Source organism: Neovison vison, chromosome 3 (genome assembly GCF_020171115.1).
Source record: "Neovison vison isolate M4711 chromosome 3, ASM_NN_V1, whole genome shotgun sequence".
NCBI classification, from domain to species: domain Eukaryota; kingdom Metazoa; phylum Chordata; class Mammalia; order Carnivora; family Mustelidae; genus Neogale; species Neogale vison.
The window spans coordinates 66,905,210-66,924,430 of NC_058093.1; the positions used below are offsets into that span (position 1 = coordinate 66,905,210).

General features: G+C 39.5%; 1 protein-coding gene across 1 annotated transcript in view; it reads left to right on the top strand.

Annotated features, from left to right (window-relative positions):
• The first annotated feature begins 1,261 nt into the window (after nt 1-1,261).
• Nucleotides 1,262-19,221, top strand: part of LOC122902580 (myosin-IIIb-like) — a 52,257-nt gene continuing 34,297 nt past the window's right edge. Inside the window, exons 1-3 of the mRNA XM_044242309.1 lie at nt 1,262-1,279; nt 18,121-18,304; nt 19,009-19,143. Coding sequence (XP_044098244.1) covers nt 18,158-18,304; nt 19,009-19,143 — 282 coding nt within the window. The 5' untranslated portion in view covers nt 1,262-1,279; nt 18,121-18,157. The remainder of the gene's footprint in view (nt 1,280-18,120; nt 18,305-19,008; nt 19,144-19,221) is intronic.

A 19,221-nucleotide genomic window follows, 5' to 3' on the forward strand; every position in this document is an offset into this window, starting at 1 on the left:
TTAAAGCAGTGAAGAAATACCCTCCTTGAGTATTGATTTTTCTCACACACACACACGCACGCGCGCGCACACATCATTGTTCATAGCCACTTGATTTGCCACCTGCAGTTTATAATAGAACGGACGTGTGGGATTATAAACCACTTTATTTTGCACAGAATTTCTCAGCTTGAGGCCAAATTGAAGGGCATTAGTCATCAGTAATTTGCAGTTATTTTTAATGTATTTCACTCGGTAAGGTTTAAGGCAGCTAAAGCTAAGATAAAGTTCCCCATGCTTTGGTGAGGAAGTGAAAAATCTGATCACTTAGTTAATCATTGGTCATAGCTGTGGTTGTGTATTTTTCCTAAGCGAGTGCAACATCGTGACTGATTTGTGATTTGGTAACATGGCAATTTGAATGATAGTAAATAAATTCAATTATGCCATGACTCTCCACCCCCACCCCCAATATTTGTATAGGTTTAAGGTTAAAAATTCATAGAACGTTAGAGAAGGGAACTTAGAGATCATTGGGATCACCTTGGGTGCCCTGTAAAATGCCAGTTCCCACGCTGCCTAAGATTCCGTGTCAGCAGGCCTGGGTGCAAACAACTACAGTGAGCAGTGCCTGCAGGAAACTTTGAGAAACAGTGATTTTCGTTCAACCACTTCATTCTTTAGAAGAGGAAACAGAGGCACAAAGAGATGAAGAGACTTAAGATATTTGCCGGGATCCCAGAAAGATAAGCCTGCTGCTGCAGACCAGGTGTCCTGCTTTCCAATTCAGTGCAGTCCCTTGCTTCTCTTGCTCTGGAATTAGTCTGGCACCGTGCGGTTACCGGCTCTGTTCGCAGCAGCCAGACTTGGTTCCCTTCGCGAGCACGCGCAGTGGGGAGAAGGGAGACCTTCCTCTTAGCCTTGCTCCTGCTTCCAGGCCTCCCTCGTCATGGTGGGGTGCTCCCGGAGCGCCTCTCCCTGCTCCCTCGCCCCATCAGGGCCACCAGCCCAAATGGAGGTCCAACGTAAGATTCAATAGCCGAGAAGCCCCACACGAACCAACTTTAGACTTACTCTGCTGCAGCTTGGGACGCTGCCAGAAAAGCCCCTCACAGAGCTCCCCTCCCTCCTCAGGCGGCGCCTTCAGGCGGCGCTCTTCCTCACTCCTGTCCCAACTGCAGCCTATGGACGGCTGCTGGGGACGCCTCGCGGGACCCCAGACCAGCCCACACACTCCCGCCCACCCATCTCAGGGTCCACCGTGAGTAAGGTGGTTCCAGAAGATTCCTCAGAGGCTGAGGTAAACAAATGGAGCTGTGAATGGTGGGAAGGAGGTTGCCGAACTGCAGGGCGGGAGGGAGCAGGCGGAGGTTTTCCGCCCGGGGAACAGCAAGGGTAACCAAACAGCCCCGAGGTGGCAGGGAATGCCACGTGCTGCGTGGACAGCAAGATGGCGGTGGCGAGTGACCCGCAGAAGGCGCGGCCAGAAAGGGAGAGAGGGTTCTCTCGGTCGCGCTGGGAGAAGGCTGGATCCTGTGCTAGCTGCAGTGGCATTTTACACAACTGTGAAAAAGACGGCACTCATAGCTGCGTGGACAGCAGACTGGGGGAGGGCCGGGGGTGGGGTATTGCAGGAGGTGAGAGCGGAAGTCGAGGACCCGAAGGGAGCCCAAGACTGTGGGCCAAAGGGGATGAGAATGGCCTGGTCGCCTAGAGGAGGTGGCCGTGCTGTGCTTGGTTCCCTGGCGGAGGGGTCTGGCTGAGCTGGCGAAGGGTCTTTTTTCTCATTTGCTCAAAAGGCTCCTTGGTGGCTTGCGGTGGCTCTGATTGTGGGGCAGTGCCCATACCCATATTCAGGAATTTGTATTTAGAGCAGAGCTGACAGGATTTATTGATTGTCCACCGGAGTGCTGATTAATTACTTACATACAGGTGAAATAATTTGGAAGTTGTTAGTAAAAAACTCTTGTAAATTTGAAAGATTTTCTTCCCATCCATATATAGCCTTCAATGATTGGATCCTATAGTTTTCCATTTTGATCCATGGTGTAGCTTGTTGACTCTCTTAATCAGTTTGGTCTGCTACAAGAGAATACCGTAGACTGGGTGGCTTAAACAACAGAAATTTATTTCTCATCATTCTGGAGGCTGCGAAATCCAGATCAAGGTACCAGAACAGCTGAGTTCTTTTGAGAGCCCACTTACTGGTTACTTTGTCCTCACATGGTAGGGAGAGAGCACTCTCTACTGTCTCCGTATAAGGGTAGGAAGCCTATTCATGAAGTCTCCGCCCCCATGACCTAATGACCTCCCAAAGGCCTCACCTTCAAATACCAGCATATTGGGGATTAGGGATTCAGTATATGAATTTTGGGGTAATACCTATCAGTAAAAAAGTCTCATTTACTTGCCTAAAAATGCATCTCATTTGTGGAAACACTTGTACTTTACGAAAACCATGGTAGCTGAAACAGCATTTTAAATACAACACATTCTGTAGAATCCTTATTTTTACTTAGAAAAATAATTTTAGTTTTCTGTGGTGAAATCTTATGTTCCAAGGTGAAAAGTCATTGCTCATACTCTATGGAGTAAATCAATTGTAAATAAATAAGTAGATGCGAAAATAGTATCTGTAGCAATTAATGCTTAGAGGAAATAAACAGGATTATCTGAGAGAGAATAATAGGGGAGATTACATGGGATGGTTTTAACTCATCTCCACCATTGTTTCTCAAAGTAGGTGTGGAGTTAAGTGGTAAACTTTAAAATTACTTGAGGGTTCTTGATAAAAATATAGATTCTTCCACCCACTATTGACTCAGAATTGCTGGGAGTGAGCTCAGAATATGCATTTTAAATAAGTTGCTAAGGGATTTTTATGGGTGTGCCTGGGTCCTCCCAAACTCTCCCAACCATGGTTCCCATCTCAAGTCCTCCATTTTCCATTCTCTACTTTTGCTCCATCTGCTCAGCTAGCCTACTCATCTTTGTGTATCCAGCTCCAGTTCCTTTTAAGGCCTGAGTCAGATGCCATCCCCAGATCCTCCCAGCTGGATGGACCGTCCCCCTCCTTATAGTTAGACTATACACTAATTATAGTGTATAGTCTGCAGTCCATAGTGTATACTTCTTGCATTTAAGCTGTATCCTTTCACTGTTATGAACCATATGCTAGGTCAGAACTGAGTCTGATTCATTTTAAAGTCTTTCAATGGCTTGCTCAGAGTGGGTACTCCCGTATGCATTTCGCAGAATGTCCGGCTAAGCTTAAGCCTAGCTCTCTTTGGACTTTGTACTTTTACCACTTGACTGTGTTCTAAATGTCTCAAATACAGTAGACCAACTTTGTACTAAGAATGGACAACCAAAAAACAAAAACAAAAACAAAACAAAACAAAAAAGAATGGACAACCAATTCTTTGCTCAAGTTCATGTTCTAAAAGGTAACACTGAGGAGTGATGAGTGAGAATGCAGGGATTTCTAGACAGCCGCTGTGGATGCACTTGATAGCCTGTTTTAGAAAGGTTCCCAGTGGCTGTGTAATTGAATGAGGTTCCCTACAACTGATGTATTCAACAAGACATCATAGATAGGGTAGAAAGAGGCTTCCTAAGCACTTTGCTTGGAAAAAAAAAAAAATCCATTGTGATCACACCTGCTGGAACTGAAGAAGGCATTGCTCCTTTTTTTTCTGCTAATAATAACTTGGACTGCTCTTAAGGGATCAAGTGACACCTCCTTCAGTCTACTGTCTGCAGAGCCACCAAAGTAACCTAACATAAATTAGATCATGTCCCTACTGTTCAGATTCCACCAATGGCTTTTGATCTGTTTAAATAAAAGCCAGGTCTTTAACTTACAAAGGCTGATAAAGACCTATGTGATTTATCTGCTCCTCCCTGTCCCATATCTCTCTGATTCCACAATCTATTTCTCTCCCTTGGTTATTCCAGTGCAGCCACAACTGGCTTCTTTCTATTCCTCGAATATGCTAAGTAAACTCCTGCCTCAGGGCCTTTGTGCTTACTGTATTCTGTATCTGGAACAGTTTCCCCCCAGATTTTACTCTTCCATCTTTTTCCTGTCATTTCTTAAATGTATCCTGCTCAGTGAATATTTCCTGGTCCTGCTACCTACCTTGCCTACCACCCATTCTGACTTTCTAGTCACCTTTTCTACTTTATTTTTCTCATAGAAGTTGATCGCTACCTATTATCTATATATTATTTATTTATTTATTATTTATATATAAATATATATTATATATAAACATATATAATATATATTGTATATAAATATATATCTAATATCTCTCTATATATATTATTTATTTTGTTGATTTTCTCTTTCCCCCAACTAGAATATAAGCTCCATGAAGGTGTGGTTTTGGTCTATTTTGATCATTGTTGTATCTTCAACACCTGGAAATATGCCAGATAAGTAGCAAATGCTCATTCAATACTTATTAAAGCAATGAGGCAGAGTGGGGTAAACAAAAAGATTTAAATCCTGGCTCCCATCTTGACTTCCTTAAGCTCTCAGTGTATCAGTTTTCTTATCTGTAAAATAGGAATAGTAGTAGGTATTGCCTCGTGGAGCTATGCCATCTGGTGTAGTGTCCAATGTCTAGTACTTACTCAGTAAATGTTCCCTAAAATAGAGGTTTTATAGGTTGTAAAAAGAGTATCTAGTAGTGATATTCCTCTTTTCCAGCTAGCAGATTTTTCCAAAATGTAAAAATAAATGATATATTTTGTGCTTCTTATTTGCTGGGACTACCACACAACTTTAAGTGGTGAGTACTTTCATTATTTCCAGTTTATGGATGAGGAGATCAAGGCACAGAAGGGTTGAACATTTCTTCCCTTGCCAACATAGCTAGTAAGTATAAAAGCTAGGACTTGATCAGTCCTAGCATGGGACTAGAGACCATATTCTTTACCTTAATTTTCACAGCTTCTCACTCAGTATGTGCATGAATGAAGCTCTTGGGAAAGAGATGAAAAGGAGTCATTGTCAGTTGACTTACTTCCTCCATAACAACATGAGAAGTTCAAAGGTGGATGGGGCTGGGTGTTCTTCTCACCTCTTTGGTGGAAGTAATTCTTTTGCTTCAGCCCGATATGGTCAGGACTCATGAATTCCCTCTCCAGATACCCATGGCCCCCCTTACCTGGAAGCAGTGCTGGGGGATGTTTTTGGTTTTTGGTTGTCACAATAGAAAGTGGCTGGTACATAATGAGCTGGGACACACAATTCTGAAATATATGGAATAGCCCTGCACAATGTTGGGCTTTCTTATTGAAATGCCCAAAATGTCTCTGTTATTTTTTTTTTTAATGTCTTTCACACAATCCCCACTCCGCTAATCTAAGGTATATACTTTCTTCAAGGATCAGCTGAAGTTATTGCTTTGAGACTCCAACATTCAGCACTCCCTGTTTAACATTTAACTATACTCAGTCTCTTCCTTTGTTTCACAAGTGTTCATTGAGTGACAGCCAATGTAAATGCAGAGGGGAGTCATATGAATTAGACAGTCTCTGCCTTTATGGTGCTTGGGACCTCATTTGGCAGTTGAGGTTTATTCACAAAATGACACCACAGACCAGCTTATCATGTATGAGCACTATAGAGTTTCAGAGGAAAAGGAGCTGCCTATTCATGGAGGGATAAGGGAACATGAGCTGGCTCTTGAAGGGCTGGTAGGATTTGTGATTCATGGATATGGTGGAATGAACACACTGATGGTAGAAATCATTTGGGAAAAATTTCATTTGGGCAAAATTACATCCAAGGATGATTCAGGAAATGACAGGGGGTTTGGTTGAAAATCATCATAAGCCTGATACAGAGAAATGAAAGGAGATTTAAGACAGGAATGGAAGGCTGCATTTAGGTTGCTGAGGTCTTAAATATCTGACTGAAGAATTTAGACAACAATGAATTTATCATTGAAGTCATCGCAGGTTACTTGTTTACACAAGGTTGTGACATGAATGAATCAATGATTTTGTGTGTTTATCTGCAATGATATTTATAGTTAAGAGTGGTTATAAGTTGGGATGGTGGAATTTTGAGTGTCGTTGTCATTGTATTTTTCTTCATTTATTTTTCCTCATTTTCTTAGTGCTCTATGAAACTACAGGTATTGTTTTTTAATTAGGAAAACTTTATTGGTTCTTAAAGTTCTGATTTTTAATCTTATATTCAACAATTTATTGAGCACTTATTATACAATGGGTATTTGCCTATGAGGCATAAAAAATTATGAAGGCATGACCCCTGTTCTCTAGGAGACCACTTGGAGAAGACCAACATGTGATCTGTAAACGTCAGGCATTGTGGTAACTCCTAGAAAAGAGTATTGATACGGTGAGACCATAAAGGAAAGGTCACCACTAAAGGGAAGATTAGGAAAGGCCTCCTAGAAGAGATAGCATCTAAGCTACTTGAATGGTTCTATGTAGCCTTGTACAGGTAGGTTCTGTTTGTTAAGAAGGCAGTTCCTGAAAATGGCTCTAATCTCTTACCAACCTATACAATTTTATCACATACTTGCTTATATGTTAGTTTGGAATTATACTGTAGTGTGTTCATGCTTATATGGTGTTATCTTTTTTGAGGTGTCTCTGGGTGTTTATTATATTTGATATTTGTGTAACTTTCCCCTTCCTCTAAACTTTCACTGTTTACTTTTCTGATTTCTTTTTAAAAATTATTCTCTGGGTTTAAAAGCATTCCTCTATGATTTGTAATTCATACAGAGCTTACCATAACATTTAGACAAAATATTCTGAATAACATATGCAGAGATGGAAATCTTTTTCATAAATTTTCTCACAAGTAGAAAATGTTGTTGGACAAGTTTCTATTTAAATCATACTTTCTAGGCCTGACTGACTGCAGGAGTTCACAGGGTACATGCTTCAGATTGCTTCATTTTCAGAAGGTAAGGCAGCACCTCCACTGTGGAATAAAGGTATTCAAAAAGGGTACAGGCCAGGCTCCTTTGGGGTTGTTAGAAATTAAAACTAGCTTGTGAAGGATGTAAATTTGCTTGTGAGAAGAAGCAGCTTGTTAGAAGAATGCAGTAGGAAATTTCATGTATGTATAAGGACAGACAAAGCTTAGCAGGCCTCAGAGTGCCTGCATTTAGAATTGGTAGTGAACCCCCTTGCCAGTCCTCTTTTTAGCATGGTCCTTTTGGTTTCTTCCTTCTCTGTTTTCCTCTGCTTCTCAGATGGGCTTCTACAGCTTCACATGGTTTCTCCCATGACTTCAGCAGGCATCTGGGCCAGAATGATCTCCTCTATAGAGAGTTCTTATTTGCTTAAAAAAAAAATGGTTTAGCTTTTAAAATAAAATAATATATGCACTAGCACCTCCCAAAAAGAATGAATAATATAGAAAGGTCTAAATTTTCTAAAAATTATATTAATCTTTACTTTTTCTAATTTCTCTGACTCCTGGTACCTCTTCCTAAAGTTCAAGAGTTTTTTTTGTAGCTTTCTGGAAAATATGTATGTAAAGGTACAGATATATAGATACACATAAACATACACATAAAATAGTTATACATGTAAATATTCTTTTTATTTACACAGAAGTTATCTTTACATGATGTTCAATAATTTTTAAAAACTATAATTTTTTATTTTGTTATTTTTTTCCATATTAATTGACACAAAATTTATTTTCTTTCTTTTAAATGGTTACATGTGTTTGGATAGTATTTCATTTTATGTAATTATGGTTTATTACATGATTTTTTTTAATGATGGAGCTTAAGTTTGTATCTGGTTTTCTATTAGAAACAATGCTACAATAAACATCCTTGTACATTTATCTAGTAGAAGTTTAAATTTTTACATTTGTTCTATGCTCAATTAAAGTTAATTTTTGTATATGAGAGAAAAAGGTAGAGGTTCCTCTTCTCTTTTGGTATACGGCTATATAATTGTCTCAGCATTTTTTGTTGAAAAGTTTTCCTTTTTAGTAATACAGAAATATTATTGATGTTAAAATATTGACCTTGTATTTTATAATGTTGTAAATTCACTAATTCTAGTAGCCTTATTATAAATGTTATCAGATTTTTTATGTAGATGAACATGTCATCTGCAAATAAAGTCCATTTGTTTCTTCCTTTCTAATCTCCAATGTGGATGCTTTTAATTTCTTTTTCTTGCCTTATTGCCCTGGTTTCCCTGCAATGTTAAGCAGAGGTGATGAGAGCAGACATCCTTGCCTTGCTTTTGATCTTAAGGTGAAAGCCTTCAGTTTTTCACCATTAGACGTGATGGGAACTCTGGGTTTTTTGTAGATGCCTTTATTAAGTTGAAGACGTACATGTTTATTTCTGCTTTGCTGAGCATTTTTTTAAAAATCCTGAATGTATATTGAATTTTGTCAGTTGCTTTTTCTGGATGTGTTGAGGTGATCATATGGATTTTCTTTTTTAGTCTGTTAATATGATGAATCTACGTTTCCTTCTCTGATTAAAATTAAATTTAAAATTAAAAAGTACTTGAAAATAAGTTTTATGTTAGATATATCTATGTTGTTATAGATATATATATATGTAGATATCTATGTAGTTATAGATATATATGATATATATCTGATGGGTTAGCCAAATTGACTGTATTGTGTATATTTCTTATTACTTTGTCTTCTTGTTCTGTCATGGTTAACCATGTCTATTACTATTATTGTCTTTTGTTGGTTTCTTCTAGGGTTTTTTTTTAATGAATTTCATCACTTTGTTTTTGGTGGTGATTTATAACATGTGTAAGTACATTATTGACTTAAACTTTAGTGATTCTAATAGTATGTGGAACATTTCCTGGTGCATAGTAATTGCTTACTTATTATTACTGAATGTATAAATAACCCTTTATGTTCTTTATATGTTCTTTAATAGTTTTTGCCTTGAATTTGCTCCTTTCTGATATTAAGATTATGAATTTTTTTCTTTTCCCTTACCGTTTTCCTGGTTTATCTTTGATGTCTTTTTTACTTTTAAATTTTCTGAGTTATAGAGAGTCTCTTGGAGAGTTTATTTTAGATGTGGATCTCTACAGTTTGTTTTGTTCTATATTTCGGCCTCATTAAGAAATATATTTATTATAAGATGAATACTTTTAAATTTACATTATATTTTCTGTTTTTATTTTATTTTTTTAAAGGATTTTATTTATTTACGAGAGAGAGAGAGAGAGAGAGAGAGAGAGAGAGACAGGGCACACATGATGGTGGTGGGGGGCGGTCCAGGAGAAAGGGACAAGCAGGCTTCCTGCTGAGCACAAAGCCTAGGATCCTGACCTGAGCTGAAGGCAGACACTCAACAACTGAGCCACTCAGGAGCCCCATATTTTCTGTTTTAAATGATTCCTTCATCCCTACCCCAAACTCATCCCTTACCCTATGGATTGTCTTTTCTCTCTATGGTGTATGTATGTGTCAAATGTGAATAAGTGTACTTTTTCATGATAATGTTGAAAATTTGTAGTCTATTTTTTGGTGTTTTAGAGATTTCTTTTATAAATTTACATAGTGGTTTTAACCTCTCCTTATCAATTAATCAATTATCTGTTGACTACTTACTGAGATGGATAAGAAAATTATCACATACACTTTGTCCTTATTTTTGCTGATATTATTTTACTTGGTTAACTTTAATAATTTCAAATACTTAAATCTCAATTTCTTGATTTATCATCTTTATAAGTAAAGAAATGTTAGGAAATTCTACCTTTATTTTTTCTTCTGCCTCTCCCCAGGCTGTTGAATTTGGTTTATTATTGCTTTTTATTGTTGAAATGTGTAACATTGCAAGTATGAAATAAATGTACTTCATACTGTCGTTTAACCTAATTTCTAAATGTGTCTAGGTTCAGTTCTCCCTATCAGACTTTTTACTAGAGCTCCACATTTATCTCTTGTTTTTCTGGATTGGGGGCTCAAGTCATTTTTTTTTTTTTTCAAGTAAGACTCACAGAGTCATTGAGTTATTGAGTCTGAAAATGTCTGTTGTCTTTATACTTGAACAACAATCTGGCTAAACGTAAAAATACTTGTTCAAACCTTTTTCTCCTTCAGAACTTTGTTCGCATAGATTATGTATTTTTTTGTGTTAAATATCGAGTGCCTGAGAGTTTGTTTTGTTTTGTTGTTTTTTGTTTTATTTTGGGGGAACTGAAAAATTCTCTCTCTGCTGTGATATTCAGTAGCTATATCAGGAAATGTCTGTCTCTCTAAGACCTATTCATTGTGTTCCCTGATGTAGAGGTATTAGGCATTAGGTGCAGTCATGGTTGATGGATACTGATTTTGCTCTTCTTTCTGAAATATTGTTTCAAGTGCTGAGCTAGGGTCATCTCACCTGGCAGGAGGCATCTTTCCTGCATATCTCTGGAAATGCAGTTTGTTTTCGAATAGAACCTGGTTATTTCTTCTACTTCCTTTTAATGACCCTTGGAGCCTAGTTTTGAGTGATTATGCAAGAGTTTCTTAAGAAATTCTTATTGAATATATAAGTGAATGAGCCTTGATTAATTTCCCTGCTGTTAATTCTCCCTCTCTGATTACTTCTTTTTAGATAAGGAGTGTTGCTAAGGTTTTTTAGCATTCTATCTACTCACCATCTCCAAAACCTACCACACTTCTGGGAGAAGAAAGAGCATGGTTGAGCATAGTAGTGACTGTGGGATTCTTTCTCTCTCACTCACTTTCCCTGAATGCTGCTTTTCAAAGATAATGGCATGAAATTTTGTCATTTCTTTTATTTAGTTGCTGCTAATATGTTTTTGTTTTGTTTGCTGGATTTCAGCTTTTTCTTGTTAACATTGTTCATGCACTTAGTTTTAAGGAAATTCAGTACCTGACTTCATTTCTCCATTTTGCTCCAGAAATCATAAGGGTTTTCTAAACAAGTTTAGAACCTCAAAAGCAGAGTTGAGTTTGTTACTCTTACCTATATTTGTTGTAGAACCTAATCAGGGGTTGCATACAATGAGCATTTAGAAACTACTGAATGCACAGGACTAAATTTTACGGTAATTTTGTCTAATGTGTGACCTATTATTGAAAGAAGGGGAGATAGTGTACAACCACCTTGGAATTAAAAGATCTAGCTTTGGATTAATCAAAGAAGTGACAGGTAAAGCATAAGGAAAAAACCAAGGCCTTGGAAGAAATGGCCACACTTCAGAATGAGGATGTTTAGTGCTTACTTCAACACTGGAATAGAATTGAGTTCATCTATTTGTTTTTGACCCCATGTTGATGCCAGCTCTTAGAGCCTCTGAAAAGATACAGGTGAATGAACAAGGAATTTATCAAGAGCATTTTCCTCCTTTGGATTAGTTTTTTTTCCCCCTTCTTCAGTAAACACATCAGTTTTAAGGGCATCATGTGAAATTTGTTCCATCGGTTCCTTTTATTGCCAGAGTCAAAGCTCACCTTAGACTATTCTTCATTTTCTTTCTAAGCCTTTCATCAGCTGCACAGGGCCACCCACACAGGGCCACCCACACAGCTAGTTAGTACGCATTTCTCTCTTCTTTTATGTGACTGTGTTTTTAGCCTTGGGCAAATTCAACTTCATGCCACGGGCAGTTTCTTTTTCAGGGACATGATGGAAAGGTTTATAGATCTTTGTGGTTATGAGTCTTCTTGTTCATTTCAGTGTCTGTAAATTGATGTTCCTTCCTTTTTCTTCCTTCAGAAAGAAAGAGCAGGAGTTGGACGGACAGAAGAAGGTCACTTGCTTCTTCTGCCTATTGATATTCCTGTGCTGCTCAGCAGTTCATTAGTTACTCCTGACTATGGTTCTGTATTTAATGGAAGTTTGGGCTGGGACATCAGCCACAGAGGGGCACTGACTGTGCCTTGGTCAGCGAAAGGGGGAATGAGAAGTTGACTTTCTGACAGTCTGAGTGTTGGTGCTTTAGTGTCAAATTCTCGGGTATGTTTTTCTTGGTTAAAGGTTTATTGTTTCTTACATGAATGAAGTGCTAGTCTACATGGGACTTTGAGACTTTTTAGAATATTATCAAGGGTGGTGGTGGGGAAACTGTTCAGGGAGGTAGGGTTGACCAGGTGTATAAATTCCAGAATGTACACTTACATACATTAGTTAAACTAAATTTTAAAAACTTTATTATGGAAATTGAAAAACATAGGAAAGTTAACAGAATATAACCATGAACTCCACTCCCGCCCCTGCCATGTACTCAGCTTCAGTAATTACCACTCATGGCCAATGTTTTGTCATGTATACCCCTTCTTATTTTTTCCTCATATGTTATACCTGTAAATATTTCAGTGTGTACTGCTAAAAGGTAAGGAATTTTTTTTAAGATTTTATTTATTTGATAGAGACAGAAAGGAGAGAGGGCACGAGGGAGAGGGAGAAGCAGACTCCTTACTGAGCAGGAAGCCCAGTGGGGCTTAATCCTAGGACCCAGGATGATGACCTGAGCAGAAGGCAGGTGCCTAACTGACTGAGCCACCCAAGCACTCTGATATGGAACCTTTTTGAAAACATAGCCATAGGGATGCCTGGGTGGATCAGTGGGTTAAGCCTCTGCTTTCGGCTTGGGTCATGATCTCAGGGTCCTAGGATTGAGCCCCGCATTGGACTCTCTGCTTCCCCTCTGCCTGCCTCTCTGCCTGCTTGTGATCTCTGTCTGTCAAATAAATAAATAAAATCTTAAAAAAAAAAACAACCTACAAATACAATCATAACAACTAAAACAAAATTAAAAATTCCTTCCTTAATAATCATTAAATAACTAATTGGTGATCTGAGTATCTTATAAATGTTATAATTTAGTGGGTTTTTTTGGGAATCCACATTTTATTTCACAGTTGATATGTATTATAAGCCTCTTTTAATCCTGAGGTTATCCTTCTCAATTTATTTTCATTTGCAACTTATTTTTGGAGAATATTGGATCATTTGTCTTGGAGAGTTTCTTGGAGAGATTTAAGTCTGGATTTTGCTTATTGTACACAGACTGTATTATTTAACATGGGCTCTGCCTTTTTTATTGAAATACAGTTGACGCACAATGTTACCTTAGTTTTAGAGGTACAACATAGTGACTGACAGTTCTATGTACTATGATGTGACTATCCTGCCCTTTTTTATTCGTGTAAATTGGTAATTAAGAAGCTTGATGAGATTCGGGTTTAATTTTTTTGGCAATACCATGTCTTAGGTAGCGGGACGTTCTTCCTTTAGGAAGCCTAATGCCTGACTTTGTGTATATGTATGGAACTAGAAATCTGTGGAATCATGTTTGACAAAAACTAACTATGGAATATTCCCTAGCTTATTTTTTAAAGTACTTGGCTGATGATTGAAACCCAAACTCCTGAGGAAGTCTAAACATTCAATTCTGATAAGATAAAGCAGCCACTGAGCTATTTACTTTACGGCTGTATGGGAAACTCCTCACTGCAGTGTGGTGTGTAACCTGGGTAAGCCCCCACTTCTGGTGGGAAGAGGGATCCGGAACTGAGCTGCTCTCTGGTGGTGTGAGCCCTGTCCCTGATGTTAACTGTGCAAGCAGCAGTCGTGTTTGGTCCATTAGTCCTCATCCACAGAAAGATATTCTCAACTACAAGATATTCTCAACAAGGGGATGTGGCTTCTGACCTCTCCAAGTTTACCTCCTCACAACAGAACAAAACAAGAAAAAGGACAATTATTCTTAACGTCCAAGAGACTGTGTTACCATAAGGGTAAAGTCTCTTACTAAATCAATGAATCTGTCTCTCCCTTGGCTTAAATAATGAGAGGTTTGGCTGTCTCCTAGATAATTGGCTAATTATGTGTGACAAAAATAGGAATCTATTCCTTTACTATGATATAACCCCTTTTCACACAATGCAAAACCAGAGAGTGTTCGTCGAGTCTTTGCTTTAGAGCAACTGCACACATAGACATGTGAAGGATAGGACTTCTGATTGGTTTGTGAGTTGCTTGAGCCTACCCTGCGCTGAGAACTGTATCGTTTTCTTCTGCTGAGACAGACTAGTCCTGTTTGTCTTTCAAAGACAGTAGCCTGTATAACCCGAGTTTTGTAGCCTCCTGAAGTTACCCCTTTATTTCTAGTCCAAATAAATGACTGGGGTCCTGTTTCAGGACTTGTAGGAAGTCCAGGTGTCCCTGCAGGGACTTCTGAGGTTCTGCACAGTCCTGAGGTGTCAGGTTCATCCCTGCACTCATGACCATTTCCATGAGGTCCAGCTCTGGCTGTTGCACCCCAGACACAGACATAGGCAGAAGTGTGGTCTCCCCCAAGGTTAACATTCTGACCAGGAACAGCTTTTTGGCTCTCAGCAGGGCTAGTCCAGCTGCCCCCTGAGAGCAGATTACCACCACATGTATAGAGCTGTATAAGCAGCCATTGTTGGGGCTATTTAATCAATCGTCAGAAAGTTGATAGAGTCAGGTATTGATTTTAAAGAGAGAAGGACGGGCAACTGTGTTATTGTGCAAATGTTCTGTTGCACATTTATTTAACCCTATCTATGGATGCCCAGACAGATGTGATGGGCATGGCGGTGGAACCTCGTCCTCCCTCTGTTCACCATCATTGGTGCTAACTGTAGATGACTTCCTCCAGATAAGTTGTTTTTGTTCTATGGGGAGCAGAGATTGCCATCCATTAGATCTGTGGGGCATTTAGGCTCCATGTGATTGGGAGTAATCCTACCACAGAGCTTTAAAATATTAGGTGCAGTTGGTCAGACAGGACCTTTGTTAACCAGCTGACTCCCTTCATTCTATTCTGTGGGGCAGAGATCACAGGATCAGGCCCAGGGAGTCCTGGATTCCCATTCTTGCATTGCCTGTAAACAGTCATGACATCAATCTGGGTTTTATTTTCTTCATCTGTAAATGGGAGTGCACTAGTTTGCTAGGGCTGCTATAACAAAATTCCCCAGACTGGGTGGCTCAAACCACAGAATTTCCTCACAGTTCTGGAGGCTGAAGTCTGAGATAAAGGTATTGGCAAGATCTTTCTGTCTCTCTGCTTGGCTTGGGTATGACCATCTTCCCTCTAGGTCTTCATATGGTCTTCTTTCTGTGTATGTCTGTGTCCTAATCTCTTATAAGGATACCAGTCATATTGGATTAGTGCTCTGCATCTGACTTCATTTTTCCTTAATTACATCTGTAAAGACATCTCCAAATATAGTTGGACTATAGGACTTCAACATATAAATTTGGGGGGATACAATTTAGTATATAACAGGGACTGGGGGGGTGGAGTGGGGGTGCTTGAACAGTGTTTTGGTTTTTTTTTTTTCTAATAATGCTCTGAGGGGGCTTCAGAGAGTAAGAGCCTATCTCAGTTTTCTGAGTTCTGAAAGGCTTCCCAGGACATAGGATTTTCAGTGCTAAAGCAGTCCTAGGTAAACCAGGATGGTTAGTCACTCTACATGTCTCCCATGGGGGCGCAGGGATCCCCAGCCTGCCTCAGCCAGACCTGTGCTGCTGCTTTCAGCTTCAACATCAGCATCCTAAGTGAGATTGAATTTAACAAAAGGGTTTTGTGGCCCCAAATCATTAGAAAACCACTTGATTCAGTGGCCTCTAGGGTCCTCTCCTGATGCCACATTCTGTGATTTAATTTCATTTGCACACACCAAATTCCAGCCGTTTGTCTGAAACTATTAACTGATTGGAGTAAAACTAATTTGGTTCTCATTTAGTTCATGGCTAGAAGTGAGATAAAGCAAAACAGGAAACCATTAAGCCTTGCCTATTCTGAAGCAGAACTTGGTACTATTCTTTTATGATGGCAACTGCCCTCTCTGGGCTCTCATTAATGCTCACTTTATTCTCTCTCCATCTCCAAATCCTAATAGCAACTCTGTGAAGTGGGTTGCATCACCAATAGCAGCAGTTCCATGATGCAGATGAAGAAACCAAGGTACAGAGAGATGAGTAGCCAGTTCACATCTCAGGGTTGGTCAGGGAAGGGCCAGAATCATGCAGACAATTTGACTTGAGCACTACTGTCAGGACACCGAACCCAGATGTGAGTGTGCCAGCTGGTGGGGGAACAGAGACTACACTGGCAAGTGTAAAGTGAGTCCATCTAGCTGATGGGCCAGATTCTTCTCTCCAGGAAGCACATTTCACTACCCAGTACCCCTTGAGCCTGTCTGGCCTTGACCAGTACTCCCGGCTGGTCCAACTTTATGCTGTTGTAGAAGCTACGCCTGGAACAGTTCTCAAGGTGTTGAGAGGTTTTGGGAATCTCATGATAAAGAACACTGAAACACATAGAGACAAATTTATTTCCTTGCTCTTTTTTTTTTTTTTCTGGTCTTCTGATGATGTTAAGGAATACTTTGTGCTTGTCTGTAATTCCCTTCCATTATTTGATGATCTGTCTCCCCCCACCTTTTTGTTTTGAAAGTGCAAGCACAGGCAGCAGCATCTGGCTGAACTTTTGAATAACTCTTTATTGTCACGAGTGTAATCATCCAGTAAAAAATATTAAACATATTTAATAACTGATAGCATAGGTACTGTACAGATGGCAAAAATAGTGAAACATGTGGTAAGAAAGATTTTTTATAAAACATTGGCCAGGAGAAAAGGAATTTATTGGAATCTTGAAATGACCATATGAAAGGCAGGAGTTGTTTGGGGTCCGTCCAGTCTTTTGGGGTCAGTTCCTCACCCAGGGTCAACCTTGCCTGGGCTCTTAAGGTGATGATTATAGGCCCCTTTGGAAACTTGGTGTGCCTGCCAGGTGAGATCTGAAAAGACAGGTCTTTCCGGCATCAACCCCATATTCACTGGGATTTTATTTTGTTTTGGTGATGGTTTTCATAATCTTTGAAATGCCCCTGTCATAAAGGGTGGGGATGAAAACTGGATTCTTGTGCCAGGTCAGAAGGCTGAACCTTGGGGGGATGCAGTATAGAAAATAATCAGAATTAGAAGTGCAAATTGGGATGTCCAGGATGAGGCAGAAGTGCTCACGGTGGATGGCTACCAGGCCACTGTGTGGGGATTGGATGCCATGACTCTGTTGTTAAAGCCAGATTGGCCCCTCCCCTGCAATTAGAAACAGACCAGGTTTGAGACCCTTCTTTAGGGAGCAACTGAAGTTAAGGGGGCTTTTTTCATGGGATTAGTCCTAGATGACTTAATTTGCCTATCAAGCTTCCTTCTGGCGCTTAAAGTATTTAACTCCACAGGGCTGTGTTCTTATTAAATAGGCAAAGTGAGTTTGCAGCTCCTGGTGAAGTACTCAGTGTGGTTCCCACACTAGGCTATTGCTGTATAGATAGAGTCTGAACTTAACTAATCCTCACAGGACCCAAAACCTGGTCAGCAGTGGGTGCTGTACATTGATTAATGCCTGGTGGAGGCACCAGATCCTCCTTCCTAGTAGCCTAGACTTTGCACATGGAGGTTGGAGACTGGAGTCCAGCGACCATCAGGGAGGCGTACTCATGGTTACCAGAACCTGAGCACAAAGATCTTAGACCTTTCGCTTTCAGACTCTTCCCCCAGTAGCAACTGTTCTGGCCCTTTGGCTCCTTCCTGTAGGGGTTATATAATCTTATCATTTATAATCATTGTTTTAAAAGGTATATCAGAATCATGTTGCCCACTCCTCCACCTTCTACCCCCATTACTTACGAAGGTTTCAAATACTTTTTTTGTAATCTACTTAAAAGAGGAAAATAAAAAGAAAAAAGTACCATAATGTTGCTAATTAAGAAATAAGAATATTCTTGTTCTGATGGGCACCTGGGTGGCTTAGTGGGTCAAGCTTCTGACTTCGGCTCAGGTCATGATCTCAGGATTCTGGATCCAGCCCTACATTGGGGGTGGGGGTCCTTGCTCAGTGGGAAAATCATTTAGTTTTCTGTTCTGCTAATCATTTAGTTTTATAATCATTTAACTCATCATTTAGTTTTCTGGCTCTGCCTCTCTTTCCCTCTGTCCATTCCTCTGCTCATGCTTCCTCAATATCTGTCTCTCAAATAAATAAAATCCCCCCCTTTTTTTAAAGAATATTCTTGTTTTGAAAGCCCACTGCCCTCAATCCTGTGATCTGTTGCACATAACAAAATTTTTTCCCCATCAGGAAACATCTGTATGGATTGTTTCATTATAACCCCACAATGCTTGGACTTGAATCACTTCCAGATCCCACTGATACCTGGGAAATTATAGAGACCATAGGTAAAGGCACATATGGCAAGGTCTACAAGGTAACCAACAAGAGAGATGGGAGCCTGGCCGCAGTAAAAATTCTGGATCCAATCAGTGTAAGTAATGGTAGTAAATTGCAACCACAATATAACTCACACATGTTAAGCTTTCAACTTCTTTCCTGGTTTTAGTTAGGATTTTCATGAAACCTGGCATGAAATTCAAAATGAGTCATGATTTGTCAGCTTATTTTGAAGAGGACTCCATTTGGAGTTAAAAAATTCTTTGAATTTCTGTTTTGTGTCCATTTTACTGTCCTTTTGGTTTTGACCCTCTGAGTTCTTCAAAAGTTATTTTCTTGGAAAGGATTATGTTTCTCACTCCCTTATACAGAGTCTAGTCTTTTTCTAAGTTGCAGGGTGGTCCAGACTTGTGGCTTTCATTCATCTTCTTTCAGAGCACTGAACACCTTGTAATGCTGGAAGCTGTCTTGCACAGTGAGGTTATAAGGTGTCCTAAGCTGAGTTGGGTCCCTTCAAGCTACTTCTCCTAAACTGCTTTGAAAATTCAGACATTTTAAAATAAAAATAGATATTTTAAATAGTGTTATTAAAGAAGAAAGGATATAATAAGGATATTTTATTGATGTAATAATTAGCAGCTTTTATTTGGATGTGAATGCCTATTGTTAGCTATTTTCAAGATGCAGTAATGATGACGTTAAAAATACAGAGTAAATATGCTTTATTAAATTATGTAATACCCGTACCCTTCCTCAGATGTTAGACTTAATCCAGCGTGCATTTTTTACCCTGTATAGGATATGGATGAAGAGATTGAAGCAGAATACAACATTTTGCAGTTTCTTCCGAATCATCCCAATGTTGTAAAATTTTATGGGATGTTTTACAAAGCGGATCCCTGTGTGGGAGGACAGCTCTGGCTCGTCCTGGAGGTAAGAGGCCCTGTTGGGTAACCATCCATTTAAACAGAGCACCAGGGACAAGCAGATGCATTGTTGCCTAAAGAGTGT